This window comes from Pygoscelis adeliae, unplaced genomic scaffold (assembly GCF_000699105.1).
Source record: "Pygoscelis adeliae isolate BGI_AS28 unplaced genomic scaffold, ASM69910v1 Scaffold47, whole genome shotgun sequence".
Classification (NCBI taxonomy): Eukaryota; Metazoa; Chordata; class Aves; order Sphenisciformes; family Spheniscidae; genus Pygoscelis; species Pygoscelis adeliae.
Genome location: NW_008825255.1, coordinates 2,291,476 through 2,311,211, shown reverse-complemented (window position 1 = coordinate 2,311,211; position 19,736 = coordinate 2,291,476). Strand labels below are relative to the sequence as shown.

General features: G+C 36.4%; 1 protein-coding gene across 1 annotated transcript in view; it reads left to right on the top strand.

The window, feature by feature from the left end:
• SPEF2 (sperm flagellar 2) overlaps positions 1 to 19,736 on the top strand; it is a gene marked incomplete at its 5' end in the record, with an annotated part of 86,804 nt that overhangs the window by 13,346 nt on the left and 53,722 nt on the right. Inside the window, 9 exons of the mRNA XM_009329460.1 lie at positions 4,787 to 4,975; positions 6,146 to 6,333; positions 7,988 to 8,156; positions 12,394 to 12,613; positions 13,078 to 13,208; positions 13,427 to 13,494; positions 16,177 to 16,261; positions 17,091 to 17,194; positions 18,065 to 18,312. Of these exons, the coding sequence (XP_009327735.1) occupies positions 4,787 to 4,975; positions 6,146 to 6,333; positions 7,988 to 8,156; positions 12,394 to 12,613; positions 13,078 to 13,208; positions 13,427 to 13,494; positions 16,177 to 16,261; positions 17,091 to 17,194; positions 18,065 to 18,312 (1,402 nt within the window). The remainder of the gene's footprint in view (positions 1 to 4,786; positions 4,976 to 6,145; positions 6,334 to 7,987; positions 8,157 to 12,393; positions 12,614 to 13,077; positions 13,209 to 13,426; positions 13,495 to 16,176; positions 16,262 to 17,090; positions 17,195 to 18,064; positions 18,313 to 19,736) is intronic.

The following is a 19,736-nucleotide window of genomic DNA, read 5'->3' as shown; positions in this document are numbered from 1 at the left end:
TAAGATTGAAGTGGCTCAGGTGGATCTGGACTGGCAACATAAGGGTGAATTATTTATAGCTCGGTGGGCCCATGACACCTCAGACTATCAAGGAAGAGACGCAACATATAGATGGGCTCGTGATCGAGGGGTGTTGAAGTTTTATGCAGTATAGGTGAAAATCTGACCCTAATGTCTATTGACATAAGGTCCACTTGACTGTGAGCACTATTGCATAGGTTATCCATGGCTGTGAAACATGCGCTGCAATCAAGCAAGCCAAGCAGTTAAAGCCTCTCTGGTATGGAGGATGATGGCTAAAATATAAATATGGGGAGGCCTGGCAGATTGATTATATTACACTCCCACAAACCCGCCAAGGCAAACACCATGTTTTTCAACCACTGGATGGCTGGAAACATATCCTGTGCCCCATGCCACTGCCCAGAACACTATCCTGGGCCTTGAAAAGCAAGTCCTATGGCGACGTGGCACCCCAGAAAGAATTGAGTCAGACAAAGGGACTCATTTCCGAAACAACCTCGTAGACACCTGGGCCAAAGAGCACGGCATTGAGTGGGTATATCACATCCCCTGTCATGCACCAGCCTCCGGGAAAATTGAACAATACAATGGACTGTTAAAGACTAAACTGAGAGCAATGGGTGCTGGGACGTTCAAACATTGGGATACACATTTAGCAAAAGCCACCTGGTTAGTCAACACCGGGGGATCTGCCAATTGAGCTGGCCCTGCTGAATTAAAACTTTTACATACTGTAGATGAGGATAAAGTCCCTGTAGTGCAGCTCTAAGCCAGCAAAGCCAGCCAGAGCTGTCGAGGAGGTCAGACAGCTGGTCCACCTTGCAATTGTAGTACAAGCCTTGTCAGCTTGAAGTGGAGGAATTGTTGCACATCAGACTGGCTCCAGTGAGGTGCCAAAGCAAGGCAAAAGTAACAATAGTGTTCCTAACTTCCCAGGAAGAAAAATTAGTGTTGATACAGGAACAATAGAAGTCACAGACTGCAGGAATTAGAAGAAAAGAGAAGTGAGCAGTTGAAACAGTAGTCTGACCAGATCAGAGAATCTATTTAATGGTAATTTCGTTCTAAATTAGCAGAGGAAGAGGTGTCTGGTTGGAACTCTGTGAAATTTCAGAAATTAGATGTTGCTGGACTTAAAAGAAGTGTGAACCAAACTGGGATATTTTCTTTAAAAATTAAATAAATATATGAAGTAGTTGAAAACTACTTTCTCCCTCCATTAGACATCGAACCAGAAAGGATTTGCAGACTGAAGTTGTAGCTTTCTAATAGACATTAGGGTCAGATTTTTACCTATACTGCATAAAACTTGAACACAGGGCATGGGATAATTTAGAGTCAAACGAATTTCATCCCTTCAGAGTGTTTTCGTGTGTTTCATGTCCATACATATAAACCTCTACTAAAAGAATCTTGTTCAAATTTTTGAGTTTTGGCACACTACAAGTTGGAGCCTGGGAGAAAAAATACTTTACAATTACATGACACTCCTCTGTGCGGAGCACAAGGTGATGCCAGTCAGATTTTCATAGGCAGGAGTTGAAAGTGTTTGACAGTAACATGGCTTCATCCCAATTGAATCTTTGATCTCCACCATTTCAACAAAGTATTTGATCTAAGTACTCATTATTTTTAAATCTCTGTTCAGATTTTATCTCTCTGATTTAAAAAGTTATCAGGAAGAAGTTACCATCAGCAATAAATTGAGAAGATGAAGATGTGAGGGGAAATGAACTGTTACTAGATTATTGCTTGTCAATTAAATAGATTTTTGTATGCTAAGCTATAAGTTTTGGTCATAAATTATATGATTACACAACAGGACACAATTGTTTCATTTGTATGTAAATTAAACAAGGAAATAAAAAAATAGAAAAATGTGATATAGTAATTATGTATGGACAACATGAAACATAAACACATTAATGTTTGGCCACTGGATGCCACTGTTGTTTCAAGTAGGTAAACTGAAAAAAAGTGTGTATTACGCTTTCTCAGTAGTAATTTTTTAAATCAGTACTAAGATGTCCCATTTAAGATAGTAATGATTTCACAGTCCTCTGTGAAGAAGTTAATGTAAAATGTTAGGTCAAAAAATTGTACTACTATTTTTATTTTGTCTTCTAGTATGCCCAAGTTTCAAAACTTTTCAACCTCAGGTTTTAGTACTTTGCCCATTCCTGTTTGTGTGAAGGATAGCTGCCAATGCTTCACTCCCCTATCCAATAAGCACCCGTTTTGAAATTATGAGTTTGGTGTTCTGAATCCTGATTTATCCATTGTGTAGCTCTGAGTTAATTGCCTTTTCATATATTCTTGTTCCTCAAAAATTTCCTGCTGGCTCTTTTTAGGCCTACTCAGCATGTCAAAATATTTGATCACTTAGAATATCGAAGTTCTCTACCCTTTAGTTAACAAAGAAAAGGTGTCTTTTGGCAGCTCTGAAGTGTTCTAAAGGAGCATCTTCCCATTTCCTTTATGAAAAGTGCATTCACCTAGATGAGGTGCTTTGATTTCTTGCTGGGCCAACTATTTGCACCATACAGTTGATGGTTTGAGTATGACAAATGACCACTCTGTTGGGGTGGCTCCTTCAATCTTCTGTGAATTAGGATTTAAAGATCCATTTTCCCCTGGTGGAGTACTTATTGCTGTACTAAACCATGGTTGAGGATAAGCAGTTGCAACTAAAGAAAACAATGAAGAGTATTTGCTTATAATAAGAAACAAAGTCTGTGCATCCTCTGCTCTTCTTTGAAATCTTAATAAAATACTGAGTCCAAAGAAGCAATGGATAGAACTGAAGCAGCAACGGGCATCATGTCTCCTTTTATTGCCTTGACTTCATGAATGTAAGAGGTAAATGGACAGATTAACTCTTCAGTAGGCCATGCTATTGGAAAATTTTATCACCTGAACTATATCAAATGACATATAACATGAATATGAAAATATAAAGTGCATATCAAGTTGCTACTATTGCATTGTTTTCCATTTCAGTTGCATGCATGATGATAATTCTGTGCATAGAAAAATAGTGTACAAACAGTACACTACAAATAGAGTATAAACCAAAACACATTCAAAATTAGATCCTCATTTTGTGATAAGCTTTGTAGAGCGGCAATATTGTGAGCAGGTGAAGCATTCTGGGATTAAAGCCTGAAATGACCACATCTTTGCCATTAGAACTATCATGCAGTGTCATGAGATTCAGTGCTAGGAAAGGGGAGTGCAAAGCTCACATTTTGGCTAAAATAAGCAAAATGTTGAGGGATTTTTATATCAGCTTAGTCTTTTCAGGTCACCAGTATTTAATTGGAATGTACTTTATTCCCAGCAATTGTAAAGGGAAAGAAACTTAAAAATATGGAAATAATTTTGTTTGAAAACTATTGGCATCTCCCTAACATCAGTGTTAAAGATCTAAATTAATTAGAAAGTTGTTGTTCTTATTATTGCAATTAAAATAGCCATGTTTTGCAGCTTTGTGTTAGAACTCTATTACAGATGTCCTGGTTGCATTGTGTAGCACAGATCTGGACCTCTTTGTCAAGTTCTTTCATAAATAGTATTATACTATGTAATAAAGTTTGATGTTTCATTTATAGGTGAATTTATGTAATGTGTTCTGCCCTCTCTGTCACAGGCAGCTGGTGGAAAATAAACCAGATTAAAAGAAAATAGAAGTGATACTTTATTTTGAATGTTTTTCGTACTACTACTAACTGGCTTTACCTGTTCCTCTGTTCTTAGGAAAATGAATTTGAAATCTTCAGATCAGCTCCCAATTTAGGTCCTTAAATTCGAGTACATTTCATAGCAGTTTTGCTGCATCTGAAACAAATGTCCAGGGAATCAGAAATTTCCTCTAAAATTCTGCTGTAGGAGTGATATTTGGCAATGGGGCTTGAAAGGCAAGCTGATGCTTTTGCTTAGAACTCAAAAGTAGTTCTGGACTGTGAAAGTAGTGAGGCAAAACTTCCGGTTAGGTTAAGCATTAGTTTAGATACCAAGAATAGTCTAGAGAAGTGTAGTAGTGAGAAGATACTATTGTGTTTTGACAAGTACTTTGAAAAGTAACAGTCCACAGCCTTCAAAGTGTCTGTGCATGCTGACCATGCTTCAAGCAATGGTTCAGAATGATTCTCTTGTGGCACTGAATAGGGGATTCTATTCATATCCCAGTGAGAACACTGAAACTGTTACCTAAAAGTCTTGTATTTTCCTCTGTTCTGAATACTTCCCCATATTCCCAGTCTCCTGAATGGAGGAGAATGGAGGAGGTAATTACCCAAATCCCAAGAAAGAAGGAAAATTTCAAACGTGTAGAAGAATAGAGTCATCAAGGATCCAGCAGAGTATGGCTGAGAATGGGGACTGGTGAAGAGCAGGGCTAAGTTAATGATTTGAGAAAAGGGTATATCTTTACATACAGAAGCAGTTATTTGAAATATGCTGCAGTTTCTTTGCAGACAGGAAACATCCAAGTTAAAATTGAGATAATCTGAACAAATATATTTTTATTGAGTATCTTAGTTAAGACATATTTAGAATTCACTTCTATAGTTCTACAATTCTTATACAGTTTACAAAAATAGAACTCATAAATAGGTATGTATGTTGTTACAGATTTATGTATAAAATGAGCAGGTAAATGCTGTTATAAGATTCCATTCATATTTCTCGTATGAGATACTGATGAGTTGTCTATGAAATAGTTTATAAGCTGTGCTTAAAACTATTATTTTTTATCTTTTAGGAGGCTTACCGGGAGGAGCAACTTATTTACAGACTAATGAGACAATCTCAGCAGGAGCGAAGGATTGCTGTTCAACTCATGCATGTTCGACATGAAAAAGAGGTGTTAAGGCAAAACAGAATTTTCAGGGAAAAACAATATGAAGAAAGACGACTGAAAGAGTTCCAAGAAGCTCTTGATAGAGAAGCGGTAAAAGATTATTTGCTCTCTGAATTGCTGCAGGACTGTTACAGTACCTTCCTGTTATAAAATCAATTTGTATTGTCAACTGTTAGAATTCAGGACTTTTCTAGGGACAGGGTAATTTAATGATGAATATATTCTTTTATCTAGGTTCAAAGTTATAGCTAAGTTAATAAGGGATAAAGCTGAGCAAGTTGAAGTCTAATTTTGATCTTCCAAACTAATTTTAACTTTGTAGGAAAACATCTCTGTATGCTGAGTTTAAAAGGCACAGTCTTGCAGAGGCAAAATGACAAAAAACAATGACATAAGATCTTGTTTCAAGGAATATGTTTTTCATTTCCTTTAGGTGTAATCTGTTAACATCTATTTTTGACAAATGCTGGAGGAGTTTCACTCGTGTGCTAATTTCTACCTTAGAGCTTGGAGTTGATTAATAAATTAAAAGAACTCATAACCCTGTTGCAAACTGCCAAGAGCTGCACTCATAGTAGGCCATAATGTGATGGTAGAAATCTTGTTTTGCTCCTGCCAAAAACAATTAGCAGCTCCAAATCCTCCAACACAGCCGGAGTCCTATGTAATCAGCAGCTATAGTTATTGATTACAACATCTCTTTAAGTACACTTTTGGCCAAAAGGAACACATCATCACAGGAACTACTGATAATGTTCTACCATGACCACAGATCTTTGTCAAAGATTGAACAGCATCAATAATATCAAATTATTTTCAGATCAGAATCTTGTAAGTTAAATTACTTGTTGCATATTCTAAATGAGTATTCCATTGTGGGTTTCAGTGGAACTAAGCCTTTACCAATGCATCTGCATAGTTGTTCCATAGTTGTAGACAGCATCATTTCATGTTCCCCTGCCTCCTAAGCACTGAATATGTTCTTAATCTGTTTGTCATGAAAGAATTAATATCTTTCTCCTTTATTTCATGATATTTTAGCAGTTAGAAAGCAAACAAACTGGAATTTATAGAATGAATAAAAATTTTTAGATTTGTCTATGTGTTAATCTGCTTGCTGGCTATTCAGCTCTGGTGAGAATCTAGCTGTTTTCATTTCTTGACTTAAATGAGCAAGTTCATTTTTGTTTCCAGGACTGTGCACTTCTGCACTTCCATTTTCTTTGCAATATCAAATTTACCCTTTAAAAAAAATTCTAGGCTCTTGCAAAACAAGAAAAGATTGATTATGAAGAACTGATTATCAAAGAAAGAGAACGTCATGAGAAAATTGCTGTTGAAAGAGCTCAGGCACGTTATAAAAAGCATTATTCTGTATGTTGGGAAGTGATCAACCAAATCATTGATTTGTCAACAAAAGTAGGAGAATATCGTCTACTGACAAACAAGTGAGTATGGTAGCTGTTAGGAAGAAATAACAGCTGTTAGGCTTCATTATTCAGACTGGTTTAAGCACCATAACATTTTATGTAGATTCTCAGATATCTTACAGGACAGGTCTAATTAGTTTGTGTGGGAAAATGATGATATTACTTTCATGTGATGTGTAATACAAGGTGAACTAATATTAAAGCCTTAGCACAATTTCTTGAAAACTCGGCTAACTTGAATCCTTAGGAGACCAAGATGCACTAGTTCTACAGCTTGTGGAACTACTGATTTCCTTTTTTATGAACAAATTTCTTAGTTTAAAAATTAAAAACTGAGTGGTGCTCATCTCATTGTAGGTTGCTCCACTAGCCAAACACTTCCTTAGCGTAATATAAACAGAATGAATTTCCTAAGTCCAAAATCTTCCGAGTCCTACATGCTGGGATTCCCTCTTCTGATGTCCCCAGATGCACACTAGAGTTTCAGAGAAAGTCCTAACAAGGCAGTAACCTCCAAGTGCCTGTGCTGTAGGACTGTTTCCAAAACCACAGAGTGGGGCATTGTTACTGCTGTTCTTTCATTACTATTCAGTGATTAGACTATGGAGTAAGGCTTACAGCATTCGAAAATATGCCAAAATCTTCATTGCCTTTTAGTGTAATTGTATGTTGAAATAATAAAGCTGTAACCATATGAAATACATATGATTACATTTTATGGAAATTATGTGAATTTAGGCCCAGTAAGTACATGATAAAATAGTCAGCCTAGTCACAGTTTAGTGATGATTTGATGATTTCCTTGTCTGACACAGTCATGGTTCCAGTGTAAGCTAGAGTCACATTTGCTTGTACTGAGTGGTGTACAGATATTTGAAATATCTTTCCAAAGTATGCATATCAAGGTTGTATCTGCATTTACTGCCACTATAGGTACGCTTTGCCTGTCCTTCTGTGCACTGTATTGTGCAGGATGCATACAATAGGTATTCAATTATTTTTGAACAGCAGAGTTTAAAGCTATAACACTCATCTGCAATCATTACTACAAAAAAGAAAGTCCAAATTGATGTAATCTTAAGAAACAGTAGGAACTTTAATTTTGACCATTTGTTAAATTTAAGCTATTATCGATATTGTTTATTTAGCAGCCATAGAATTCTAATGTGACATATGTCAGCATCCTGTTTGTATTTAGCTTGCTACTATATGCAGTTTGTCTTGTTGTTTCATATAAATATTTTTCCTTTCTAAAAGAAAAAAAAAAAGAGTTTAATTACTCATATAATTCTAAATTAATTTTAGCTTCCAGGAAAAAATTCTATACACTTTTGGCGAGAGGAGGCTTTACCCCACTAAAGGGAAGAATATTTTGGAGCAGGGAAAAGTAGCTATAGCAAAACTGTTACTACATAGCTCTGCCAGACAAATACTGTGTGATGACACATTTGTGAAAATACTGAAGCCTACAGGTGCCTACAGCTGTCATATACGTAACCAAGCACTTATAAAAAGCTGTAATAATTATAGAAAGCGTTATAAACTATATCTAGTTTAGCATATGCTTGTTTCACGATTGTGATTCTTGTAAATTTGGGTCCACTATTCTCAAATATCTTACCCCTTTAATTTTTGTTTTGGAACTCATTCTTTTTTTTTTTTTCTTCTGTAGCAGAATTCCATTAAAACTGGTGCTTGACTGGAAGGAATTTTTTTTTAATGGAAAACCAATGTATGAACAAGCCTCAATTCAACCTTTGCCAAATGAACCAAGCCCAGAACAACTTGTAGAGCTGAATAAAATGAATCTGTTAGATGAAAAAGATTATGGTGAATACAAGGTACATCGAACTGATAAGACATAATGGAATATAATACACCTTGATTTTTCATAATCATAAACATTTTGTTGTGATGTTTCATTTTGTTCTTTTACTAGTTTCTGATATCAATTTTGACATGCATTTTATTTTCATTGCCTGAAGTTCTATATGAAATATATGGCTATATTTTATGTTAGTAGCACTGGAGAACTCATGCAATTTTAAAACTGTTATAATTTCATTCTTGTATATGACATTGATTATATTTCTCTCTTGAGTTCGTAGGACCAACATGTTAATTGCAATGCAATTAATTTTTAGCTAATTGGTATTTGAAAGTGTGGTTAATGCTACCATGTTTGAAAATGCAACAGAAAGTGGCCAGCAAAAGCATGAAATACTCCATCTGTTACAAAACCTGATAGTCTTAATTTCAGCAATTTTGAGTGAAAGCTTTCTAACAAGATTTTGAGTGATCTATTTATTTTAAGATGGTTTGTGAAAATTATTAAAAATAGCTGATCTTTTTGTTAACCTTCTGTTAGAATACAAGTAACTATTTTTCAGGGTGCCTTAAAACTTTTCTTCAACTTTACAATACATTAATGTAATTTCACAAGTGAAAGATGAAGGATGAATGTTTCCCTGTTGAAATGTATTGTACAATTTTTCCTAATTACATTTATGATACTTTTCTTTGAAAAAAAAAATCCTGTTACATATTTAGTCTTTTCAAATAATCTTTTAAACTAGAATATGGCAAAATCATGGCAAATAACCTGTCTTTGACTTGTTGGGAAATTATAACTACAATATATATGTGCTTTTATCCACATCCTGAACTAACGGATTGACAGCCGGCTGAACATGAGCCGGCAGTGTGCCCAGGCGGCCAAGAAGGCCAGTGGCATCCTGGCCTGTATCAGAAATAGTGTGGCCAGCAGGAGCAGGGAAGTGATCGTGCCCCTGTACTCGGCACTGGTGAGGCCGCACCTCGAATACTGTGTTCAGTTTTGGGCCCCTCACTACAAGAAGGACGTTGAGGTGCTGGAGTGTGGAGTTCTGGAGAACAAGTCTTATGAGGTGCTGGGTTCTGGAGAACAAGTCTTATGAGGAGCGGCTGAGGGAGCTGGGGTTGTTTAGCCTGGAGAAAAGGAGGCTGAGGGGAGACCTCATCGCGCTCTACAACTCCCTGAAAGGAGGTTGTAGCGAGGTGGGTGTCAGTCTCTTCTCCCAAGTAACTGGCGAAAGAACGAGAGGAAACGGCTTCAAGTTGCACCAGGGGAGGTTTAGATTGGACGTGAGGAAAAATTTCTTTACTGAAAGAGTGGTTAAACATTGGAAGAGGCTGCCCAGGGAAGTGGTTGAGTCACCATCCCTGGTAGGTATTTAAAAGACGTGTAGATGCGGCGCTTAGGGACATGGTTTAGTGGGCATGGTGGTGTTGGGTTGACGGTTGGACTCGATGAGGTCTTTTCCAACCTTAATGATTCTATGATTATATGATTCTAATTGTTACATTTTCTTTTGCAATGAGTATAAATATTTGTTATGAGTTTCTGTGATGAATGCCTGACAGCTCAATTTACTTTGGTTTCAATCTTAACATATGTTTTTCTGGTCTATCTATTTATAAGCTCCTTGTTCAGACCATATCAACTCATGTAATGAATTTCGTGATCGCTTTCTTTAGGTGAAAAAAGGCGTATATACAAGACCAACAGGGAGGACATACAGGACAGACAGGCAGGAAACAGTTAGTGGGGAGCACTAATGAAAAATTAAGTTTTTTAGCCATATTGTTGTTTATATTACAAGGTCTCAGTAGTCTTCTCTAGATGTAAGGGCACCGAAGGTCACAAACATTTAATGATACATTTAAAGCCTCTTTTTTGCTACCAGTCTGTTTCAAATGCACATTCACATAATTAATGTTTTTCCAGATGTTGTTAGTCTTATGCCTTTCTGAATCAGTATTCATCAAATGCTGGTATCATATGATGTGTAAAATTGTTGGCACCAATTCATACATATGTCTTCTAAAAACCTAAATGAACAGCTAATACCTTCAAAGTATTGCTTCTAGATAAAAGTGTATTGGCAGGGCATTCTGGCAAAGTTTATGCTGATTTTCTTAACCCTTGAGAAAAAAGCCCAGTACAGGCAATTTGGCATCTCTCAAGAATACTAAGTTTACATTAGGAATACTGACTAAAAGTTTCAAATATACTTGATAAAATACAAGAACAAAATACAGTGCTCTCAGTCCGTTGCATATTCCACATTAGATTGAGCTTGAAAATATTTGGAAAGTATCAGATCATCAGCTGTGGCTAATCACTTAATAAATTAATGGAATCACCCAAAACAAGCATAACAGTAGGCACTGCTCAAAATATCAAATAATTTCCAGTTTCGATCGAGAGTGTTTACCGGGAGTTATATAACTCTCACCTGGATACCTGAAAACTTGTTTCTGACAGGTAAGCTACTTTAGCTCAAGAGAGACACAGTCTAGCAATCTTCTGGTTAAAAGGGCAAGGAATCTGAAAGGTGAGTACTTCAAATGGGGAGCCAATTCCATTTGGAATTAATTTTTCCTACAGGTCTGATAGAATTTAAAACAACTGATCCATCTCTACTTATATGTTTAAGGAAGAATGGTTCAGATAAGACAAGGATTTGCTGTTTTTAAGCATGTCTTTTCAATTACATGTTAAGAAGTCCATCTTATGAGATATAGTGGAGAGGGGATATTGTGCAACTCAAGATTTTTTTTGTTCATTTTTACTGATTAAAAATAGATGATATTTTCATTTAGAGTGATAACAAGTTACGTTGTGTTATTCTATCTAATGCACGTATGTTCAAAGTCAACACTGATCAAGTTCTGTTAGTAGAATGTATGCTGTGGCAATATATCATTCATGATAGTAAGTTCAGGAAAAGGTTGCATATTCTACCTGGAACATGAATTCAAAACATTATCTTTCAGCAAAACTTTGAAACTGGTTGCTTCTGTTGATGGCGATTAAATATTTAATTTATAGAATGATACAACTGTTTAGGTTGAAAGGGATGTGGAGGTCATTTAGTTCAACCTCTTTGCTCAAAGCAGGGCCAACTCTTGAGTCAGATGAGTTTGCTCAGCACCTGGTCTAGTCAGCTTTCAAGTATTTCCAAGGATAGAGATTCCACAGACTCTTTGTACAACCTGTTCCTGTGCTTAACCACTCCCATTGCGAACATTTTTTTCTTCATTTTTTTTCCTAGTTGGAATTTCTCTTGCTGAAACATTTGACTGTGCCTCTCAACCCTTTATCGTGCACCCCAAATGAGGTGACAAGCTAGAATCTAATTAGGAATATTATTAGTCCATATATCTTCCAAACAGCCTGCAACCAACTAATAATTAATACAGGACTAGTATTATTCTGCGTACTAAAATGGTCTCTTTTAGCTTCTCATAGCATAAACTGCACATCAGGACTTTCTTAGTGTCATAAGATCCAATACTGGTAGAGTATATATTAGAGTGGCAAAAGCACAATTCTGTGTACAATTCTTTTGACTATATCCTTCCATTTCATCTTTCTTCCAATGTGATTGTCAGTATAAGTATCTGTACTAGCAAAACCTCATTAAGCAGTATGCTGGTAACTCATACCACTGATAAATTTATATTGGTCTCAGAGTAGATGAACTGGAAGTTTCTACTCAGTATTTCATTCCATTAAAATTGTTTGAATTATATGGTGGTTTCTTTGTTTTGGGTTGTTGGTTTTTGGTTTTTTTTCTCTCTATTGAATATGTATTATATTTGAAATCTTTGTCCATAAAAATTCTCAAAGATTTATGTGTGATACTGGGCAATAATGTTGCCCAGTTTTTAGAATGATGAATATTAGGATACTGGGCTTCTATTCCAAAAATCTGCTACTGATTCATTCTGTGGTATTGGTGAAATGATTTTTCATATTTATGGAATTAAAAAAAAATATTCTAGGAATCTATGAAAATGGTTGTAGGAGCACTTGTCTCTCTCAACCAGGTATTAGTGAATATCAATAAATGCTTAATGATTGTGGCATAATTATAGCTTTTAACACGGGTCTATTCTAAAAAATATTTTATTATTTAGTAATGTTCAGATTTGGTTATTGTATGTATTGTGTTTGTATATAAATACATATATCTAGAAAGATGAAAGACAAGGCATATTCACAAATTATTCGGTAATTTGTCATTTATACAGAGTATGACAGGGGAATGGTGCCCAACTGAAGAGAACAGTAAAAACAAACCTCCTCTTAATAATAACGTATTGGGTCATGTGCTTCGTAGACTGATGGAGATTTTCTATCCTCCAAAACCCAAATCTTCACCACCTGTATTTCCTCCATTTCCTGTCAAGGGATGTATTTTGGGAAAAATTTTTAGTGGAAAAACTACCTGTGTAAAGTTTATTGAAAAAGGTAGATTTTTTTTTTTTTGTCTAAAATTCTTAAAAATGTTTATTTGCATTAAAATCCCACTCTTACAATGAAAATCATTTGGGCAAATCCTTGCATTACTAATCCTTGAACCTCAGATGCATCTGTATTTTGCAGGGGTTGGTTGCAAGTCATTCATTCATTATTTTCCAAAATAACATTAAAAACACCTGAACTTGAATATAGTGCTAATATAGTATTACTTCTGCATTGAGAATTTGAAAGTGCTTTTGGCAAACTTCTTTGGGGATGTTTGTTATAGAAGAGACTAGTAAGATCTCTATGTGATTGTGTATACACACTGTGCGGTGGTTACAGAGAAGAGACAGTGGAAAAAACTTGCATCAAAAGCCCAAACGAAATCATTAATTTAATTGCCAGTAATAGTCCCTCTGTATGTATGCTCAACTCAAACTGTAAAGTTATCTAATTCTTTTGTGTATTAGTTTGCAATATTCAGGTACTATCTGTTGATACACTGGTTCAGGAGGCCATCCAAGCTTTTCTTAAAAATGAAATGAAAAGTGAACACAATGTGATTCCACAAGAAGCAGAGAGTTCTGGGGAACAAAATGAGGTAAGCATTTTTGTTAATTTTGGGTTTGGCTCCCACAGGGAGATGAGAATGAACTATATAAGGAAGAAAGCATATTGTATCAATTTTTTACTCAATTTCAAACTTAATTCTAAGTTTTGATTTACAAGACTTCAAGAGTCAGCTTGAATTGACAGGCTTGTTTTTCCTGTAATATGTAGTTTCCTTTCTAATCCATTTCCTTTCATAATTGATACAAGGTCCAGAAGAACTTATCAAAATCACCACTGAAAGTTCTAAAGAAACTCCAAACAGAAACACCTATCAATGGAACCAAAGGTATGTATATATTTTATTTATATATGTATATATATTTATAAAATTTAATTTTAATTATTATCTTATTAGATTTAAATGGCAATTCCCCTTTCTCTTGTACATTTGAGGTAGTATCCATGACATCTGAGTTTTCACAGTAGTTTCCATTATGAATTTCCTTTTTCCACACATTCCTAGTGTCTTGGAGCAGCAAGTGCAGGCTGCTCCATGAAGGAAGGTGATCTAGATGACGGGCAATAGCAAAGCAGGAAGTGCCAACATTCACCAACAGAGTGAGGATATTGACTGAAGTCAGGGTCACTATCGGGTCCAGAGACATTGAGCAGCGTGAACCTCAGTCTGGTGGTAACCCAGCAATTCTGCCAATGAAGCAAGTCTGAGGTCAAGCCGGGAACTCGAGTCAGCAGGTGTGGATCAGGGTCAGAATCAAGGAGACAGGATATGGGGTGCAGACATGGCTGCTACACAGCTATAGTGTACCACGGGCAGGGTCCAGGATGAGAGCTTCAACTTAAAAGCAGCTTCCAAAGGAAGGAAGGGCAAGCCCTCACCTCCCCTCACTTTATCTTTCTTTACAACAGATCTTATCAACAAAGGAACTGACACTGGGCTTGGCTACCTCAACTCAGAATCACAGACTGATTGAGGGTGGAGGGGACCTCTGGAGATCACCTAGTCCCATCCTCCTCCTCAAAACAAGGTCGTTTGCAGGTTGTTCAGGGCTATGTTCAGTTGGATGCTGAACATCTCCAAGGATGGAGACTCCACAACCTCACTGAGCAACATGTTCCAATATTCCATAACCCTTACAGTTAATATTTTTATGTTTAAATGGAATTTCCTGCGTTTCAGTTTGTGTCTATTTCCTTTTGTCATTTTACTTGGCACCGCTAGGAAGAATCTGTCTCTTTACTGTTTCCTTTACTCCCTTCCCCACCTCAGATATTTCTACACATTGATAAGATTCCCCTCAGGCCTTCTCTTCTCCAGGCTGAACAGTCGCAGCTCTCAGCCTCTCATACTCCCAGTCCATGTCCCATGGACTTAGTAATCATCAGGGTCTTTCTCTGGGCCTGCTCCAATATATCTGTGTCTTTCTTGCACTGGGGAGTCCTGAACTGGACACGGCACTCCAGATGTGGTCTCACCAGTGCCATATCTTCTTAATGTTGGCCTTCTTTGCTGCGAGGGCACATTACTGGCTCATGGTCAACTTGTTCTCCTCCAGGCCCTTCTCTGCAAAGCTGCTTTCAAGACAGTCGGCTCCCAGCTGGTACTGAAGGCATGGGGTTCTCCTCACCAGAAGCATTTTCCTTTGCTGAACTTCATGAGATTCCTGTCAGTCCTTTTCTCCAGCCCATCAAGGTCCCTCTGAAGGGCAGCACAAACTTCTGGTGTATCAACCACTCCTTCCAGTTCTATATCATCTGCAAACTTGCTGAGGGTGCACTCTGTCTTAATCATGCACGTCGTTAATGAAGATGTTAAACAGTATTGTTCTCAGAATCATCGCTTGGGCTACACCACTAATCACTGACTGTCAGCTGCTGATCACAACCCCTTGAGCCTGGCAGTTCAGCCAGTTTTCAGTCCACCACTGTCCACTTACCTAGTCTGTACTTCATCAGTTTGTCTATGAGGATGCTAAGGAAGACAGTGTCAAAAGCCAATGTAAACAGCATACACTGATCTTCTCTCAACCACTGAGCCTGCCACCTCATTGTAGAAGGTTGTCAGGTTAGTCAGGCATGATTTCCCCTTCATAAATCCATGCTGACAACTCCCAGTCATCTCCTTGTCCTTAATATACTTGGAAATGGTTTCCATGCTTATTTCTTCCATCAGTTCCTAGGGACTGAGGTGAGGCTGACTGGCTTGTACATCCCCAATTCCCCCTTCTTGCTTTCCTTGAAGAGAGGAGTGGCAGTTGCATTCTTCTAGTCCTAGGAATCTCTCCCAATCACTAGGACTTTTCAAAGATTACTGAGAGTGGCTTAGCAATCACATCTGCCAGCTCCCTCAGCACGGGTGGGTATATGCCATCATGTCCCATGGACTTGTGTATTTCCAGTTTATTTAAATGTTCCTTAAGCTGATCCTCCTCCACCAAGGGTAAATCTTTCTTCCTGCAGACTTTCCTGCTAGTCCCAGGGGCTTGGAATTTCTGAGTGCGAGTTTTACCAGTAGAGTAGACCAACACAGAGAAGGCCAAGGGTAAATCTTTCTTCCTGCAGACTTTCCTGCTAATCTCAGGGGCTTGGGATAGCTCAGTCTTTTGCATGTCTTTCAGCAGGCCCACATTTTCCCTAGCTTTCCTTTTGCTGTGGAGATACCTGTAAAAGCCCTTCTTGTTGGCCTTCTGACTAGACATAAGACAAGGCCTTTTCGCCATGAGAACTATCAAGCATTGAAACAAATTGCCTGGAGAGGTAGCGTAGTCTCTTAGCTACCTGGTCTGAGCTTTTAACTGATGCCGCTTTGAGCAGAAGTTTGAACTTGAACTAGGTGACCTCCAGAAGCTGCTTCCAACATGAATTAATCAATGATCCTATGATTGTAACGATTGTATATACCTTCTGTATTGATTTGTTCAAAGAACAATAATGAGGCATATACTTTTATTATTTTTCTATAGTAATAAATATTATAGAATTGTCAAACTTTATAATTTACCTGTTTTAGGCAATTGTCCTGTCAAAAAGGATCCATCTGGGCAAGAATTTAAATCAGATAACAGTCAAGGTGGCCTATCCGAGGTTTGTAATCCAATTTTAGCTTCTACTTTATAAAGATGCATTAGTTAAAATGGTTAAATTACTTAAATGGTGACGCTCTTTCATAATTCTGAATTAATTTATTGACCTCACTGCAAGCATTTCTGTATGAAATATGAAAAGAGTTTATTATGAAAATCTATTCCTGTGTATGTTTGTTAGAATTGTACGTATTGTTAAAGTTCTATATCTTCTTGTTAAATCTCACATTTACGTAAGATATGGTACTTTCTATGCCGTCCCTGAATTAGCAAAAATGTATTCCTGATCTTGCTGCTGCCAAGCAGATCATTCATCCCATGACAAGGTTTCTTTTCTTTACGTTGAAAAATACTTAATTCTACAATGATCTCTTTGACTTTATTGCTCATTGGAAAATACTTCAAAAGCTAAGATATAAAAGAATCCCTGTAGAATTAATGAAGTTAAATGCTGCTGTACGAAACCATCAGTGGATTTATGGTACTGAAAATCAGAATAAGCTTAGAAGCAGGACACTTAATTTTTTATTTCTTGGCCTTCATATCCTTTGTTTCTCAACCTCGTTTCTGTCTGGCATTTTCACGGGTGTAATGATGGAAATCAGTTGGCGATTTCAATTAAATTAGGCCTTTTTTACATCAGTTGAAACTATTTCTCCTTAATAGATAATAATAAATATTAAATATAAATAAATAACACAATAAACATTAACTTTTAATAAATAAATAATTAAATATTATATGATATATAAAGTAGAATCACACTCTTTTTAACAGTGAATATTGTGAACATTCTGAGCATATTAGTCTTATGCTGCACTCTTCCACAGCTATCTGTCCGTGCCCAGCTTGGCGCCGCATCACAGAAATTGTTGAAGAAAGGAAAAAGTATTCCTGATGAATTACTAATTGACATCCTATTGGAAGCCATTAAGTATGAAATTGTATAGCTTTTATTCTTCAGTTATTTAGAATGTAATTATCCAGCTTGTAGTCCAGATTCAGCCATTTCTCTTTATTAAGGTATTTTTTGAACACTGGAGTCTTCTACTTGGAAAGTGGAGCTAATTAGTTAGTTAGTTAATGCTCATTTTATGCTAGCAGTAGAATGCTAGCAGTAGAGCCTGGCCCTAAATTATACAGACATTATTGTACACCAACTGAAGGTAAGTAAAAATATACACATGACTATTGGATAGTCATTAAATATAACTAATGTCTCTATTTTGTTTATTAGTTGGAAGCTATTCAGCACGTGCTAGTATTTTTTCTTTTAGATTTTGTGAAGTGCATAATCCAAGCATTCATACTTCAGCAGTTAGGTTACTTATTTTTGTCTACTCTTGTTTGACAAAAAATCGTCTCAACTACCCTGATATGCAATTAGCACTTAAGTTCCCACATGAATATCATTTAAGTTATATTACTCCCATTAGTATATTTAAAGTTACAAAACAGATTTTGCTATTTGTTACTTCAGTGCAAAAGTTAGTAGAGAAAACAGTGAAATTACACCTCTGATCATAGTCTGTATAGAGAGCGTTTTTGAAAACTTTATTTATCAAGACAGCAAAAATTGTTTTGTTTTTGCTTTTTTTCACTTTTAGTTAGGCTTGATGTTATTTTTCTGATTAAAAATCTATTGCTTTACAGTTTAAATTTTAATTATGTCTGTCATATTCTGTATTCATCAGGATATTTAATATACTGAATTCAGAATGAAAGACTGCTAGGGCAAGCTCTTTAGGAGTTATGATTATGCTATCAATTCACTGTATAATTCTGGTTCTTCATTTACTTTCAGCCAAACACCACCAGAGAAGGGGTGGATTGTGGATGGGTTTCCAATGACAATTAATCAGGCAAAGCTATTTGAAAAAGCCTATACAGGGATTGATCCAGAAGCAAAAGATGCGAATTCTGGAAAGCTCTCACTTGTTACAGATCCCAGAGCCCCTAACAAGCCTCCTGTTACCTCACCTGCATTTGATGTTTCTGTATTATTGGATATTTCAGACAGTGTGGTACTGAAACGTGTGGCTAACTTGAAGTGTAAGTTTCCAACTACTTTTGACAAAGTAAAATGACAAGCAGATTCTGATGTATGGGGAATGTAAAGATTGTTATAATACTGAAATGACTAATGTACTTTGCAACATAATAGCAAGTTGCATATTTTAATTAAAAATACTAAATTATATAATATCTATATTTTCCTATGACAATTATGAAATTAGAAATTGTTTAGATTTCTTGACAGCTTTCTCCTCCATTTGTAAGGCCCTTTTAACTTCAGCTGTCTGAAAGTACATGACTAGGTATAAGTAACACATTAATCCCAAACATTATTTACCAGATAAACCTGTAAGTTGTACTTACTGCAGCAAAATAGCATTACTGCACAATTTTTCTACATCTCACAGTATCACTTTCATTAATTGTGCATTATCACCTTGAATGCTTCCAGATTATTTCAAATACTTTTATTTGTTTCAGTCAAAGGCAGATCAGAAGTGTGCAAGTGCATGTGTATATGCTTGCTTGTATTTGTACTGAATTCTCACTGGAGCTGAGATAGCACAGTGGCTGGTGTTAGATATCACATAAAACAGCAGCTAGAGAAAATGCAAGTTACAACAGATGCAGAAACATGCCTTATTACAAATGAGTATGTGTAAATAGTATTCTTCTCCAGGAGAAAAATATCCATTTTGGAAAGGGATGAAGGAAATGATAAACAAAGGGATGTGCCAACATTCATTCCCTGGGAGTGCCAACATTCATTCCCTATTGATTACTGCCTTTGTGTTGTCTTCAGTTAGTCAGTGAACAATCAGAAATCGTCAATTTTGGCCAACAAAGGCAAAGGCATCAAAGGCTTTTTGAGGGCTGTTTCACTTGCAGACCACAAATTTTTAATTGCCCTTACTCACCTTGGTGAAACTTTCCATGAATATGTCTCATATTGTCCATATTATAAGGAGATTCCTCTTCATTGTTTTCACTGCAGCACTTACACGGCACATGGCTTGAATTAAAGCACCATTTACTTTTAGCTTTTATGTATAGGTAGGAGTGAGGATGAGGCAAAATCATTAGAGCTTCTGCTAACAATGAGGTGAAAGTAAATGATTAGACACTTGAAATTCTTGTTAAAGACCTTGTGTTGCCAAAACACTGAAAATGTGATAATACATCATATAATCTCAGAAATCCAAACAAAATTTATTTCATAAAATGTAATGTCATAGAAAGAGTCAGAAGAACAAGAAAAAAATCAGAAAACTATAAAAAATGGCTTATTTCTAATCACTTAAAGGGTTTTTTAGATTTAGAGAAGACTCAGAGAGAGACAATACCTTGTCTTCCAATGCAGTGGAATATCTGCCCGTTGTTGTGAAAGAGAGTAGTTACTTCACAGAAGATTCAGATTAGACTGGGAAAATACCTTTTAACTGTTTGAATAGATAAGCCTG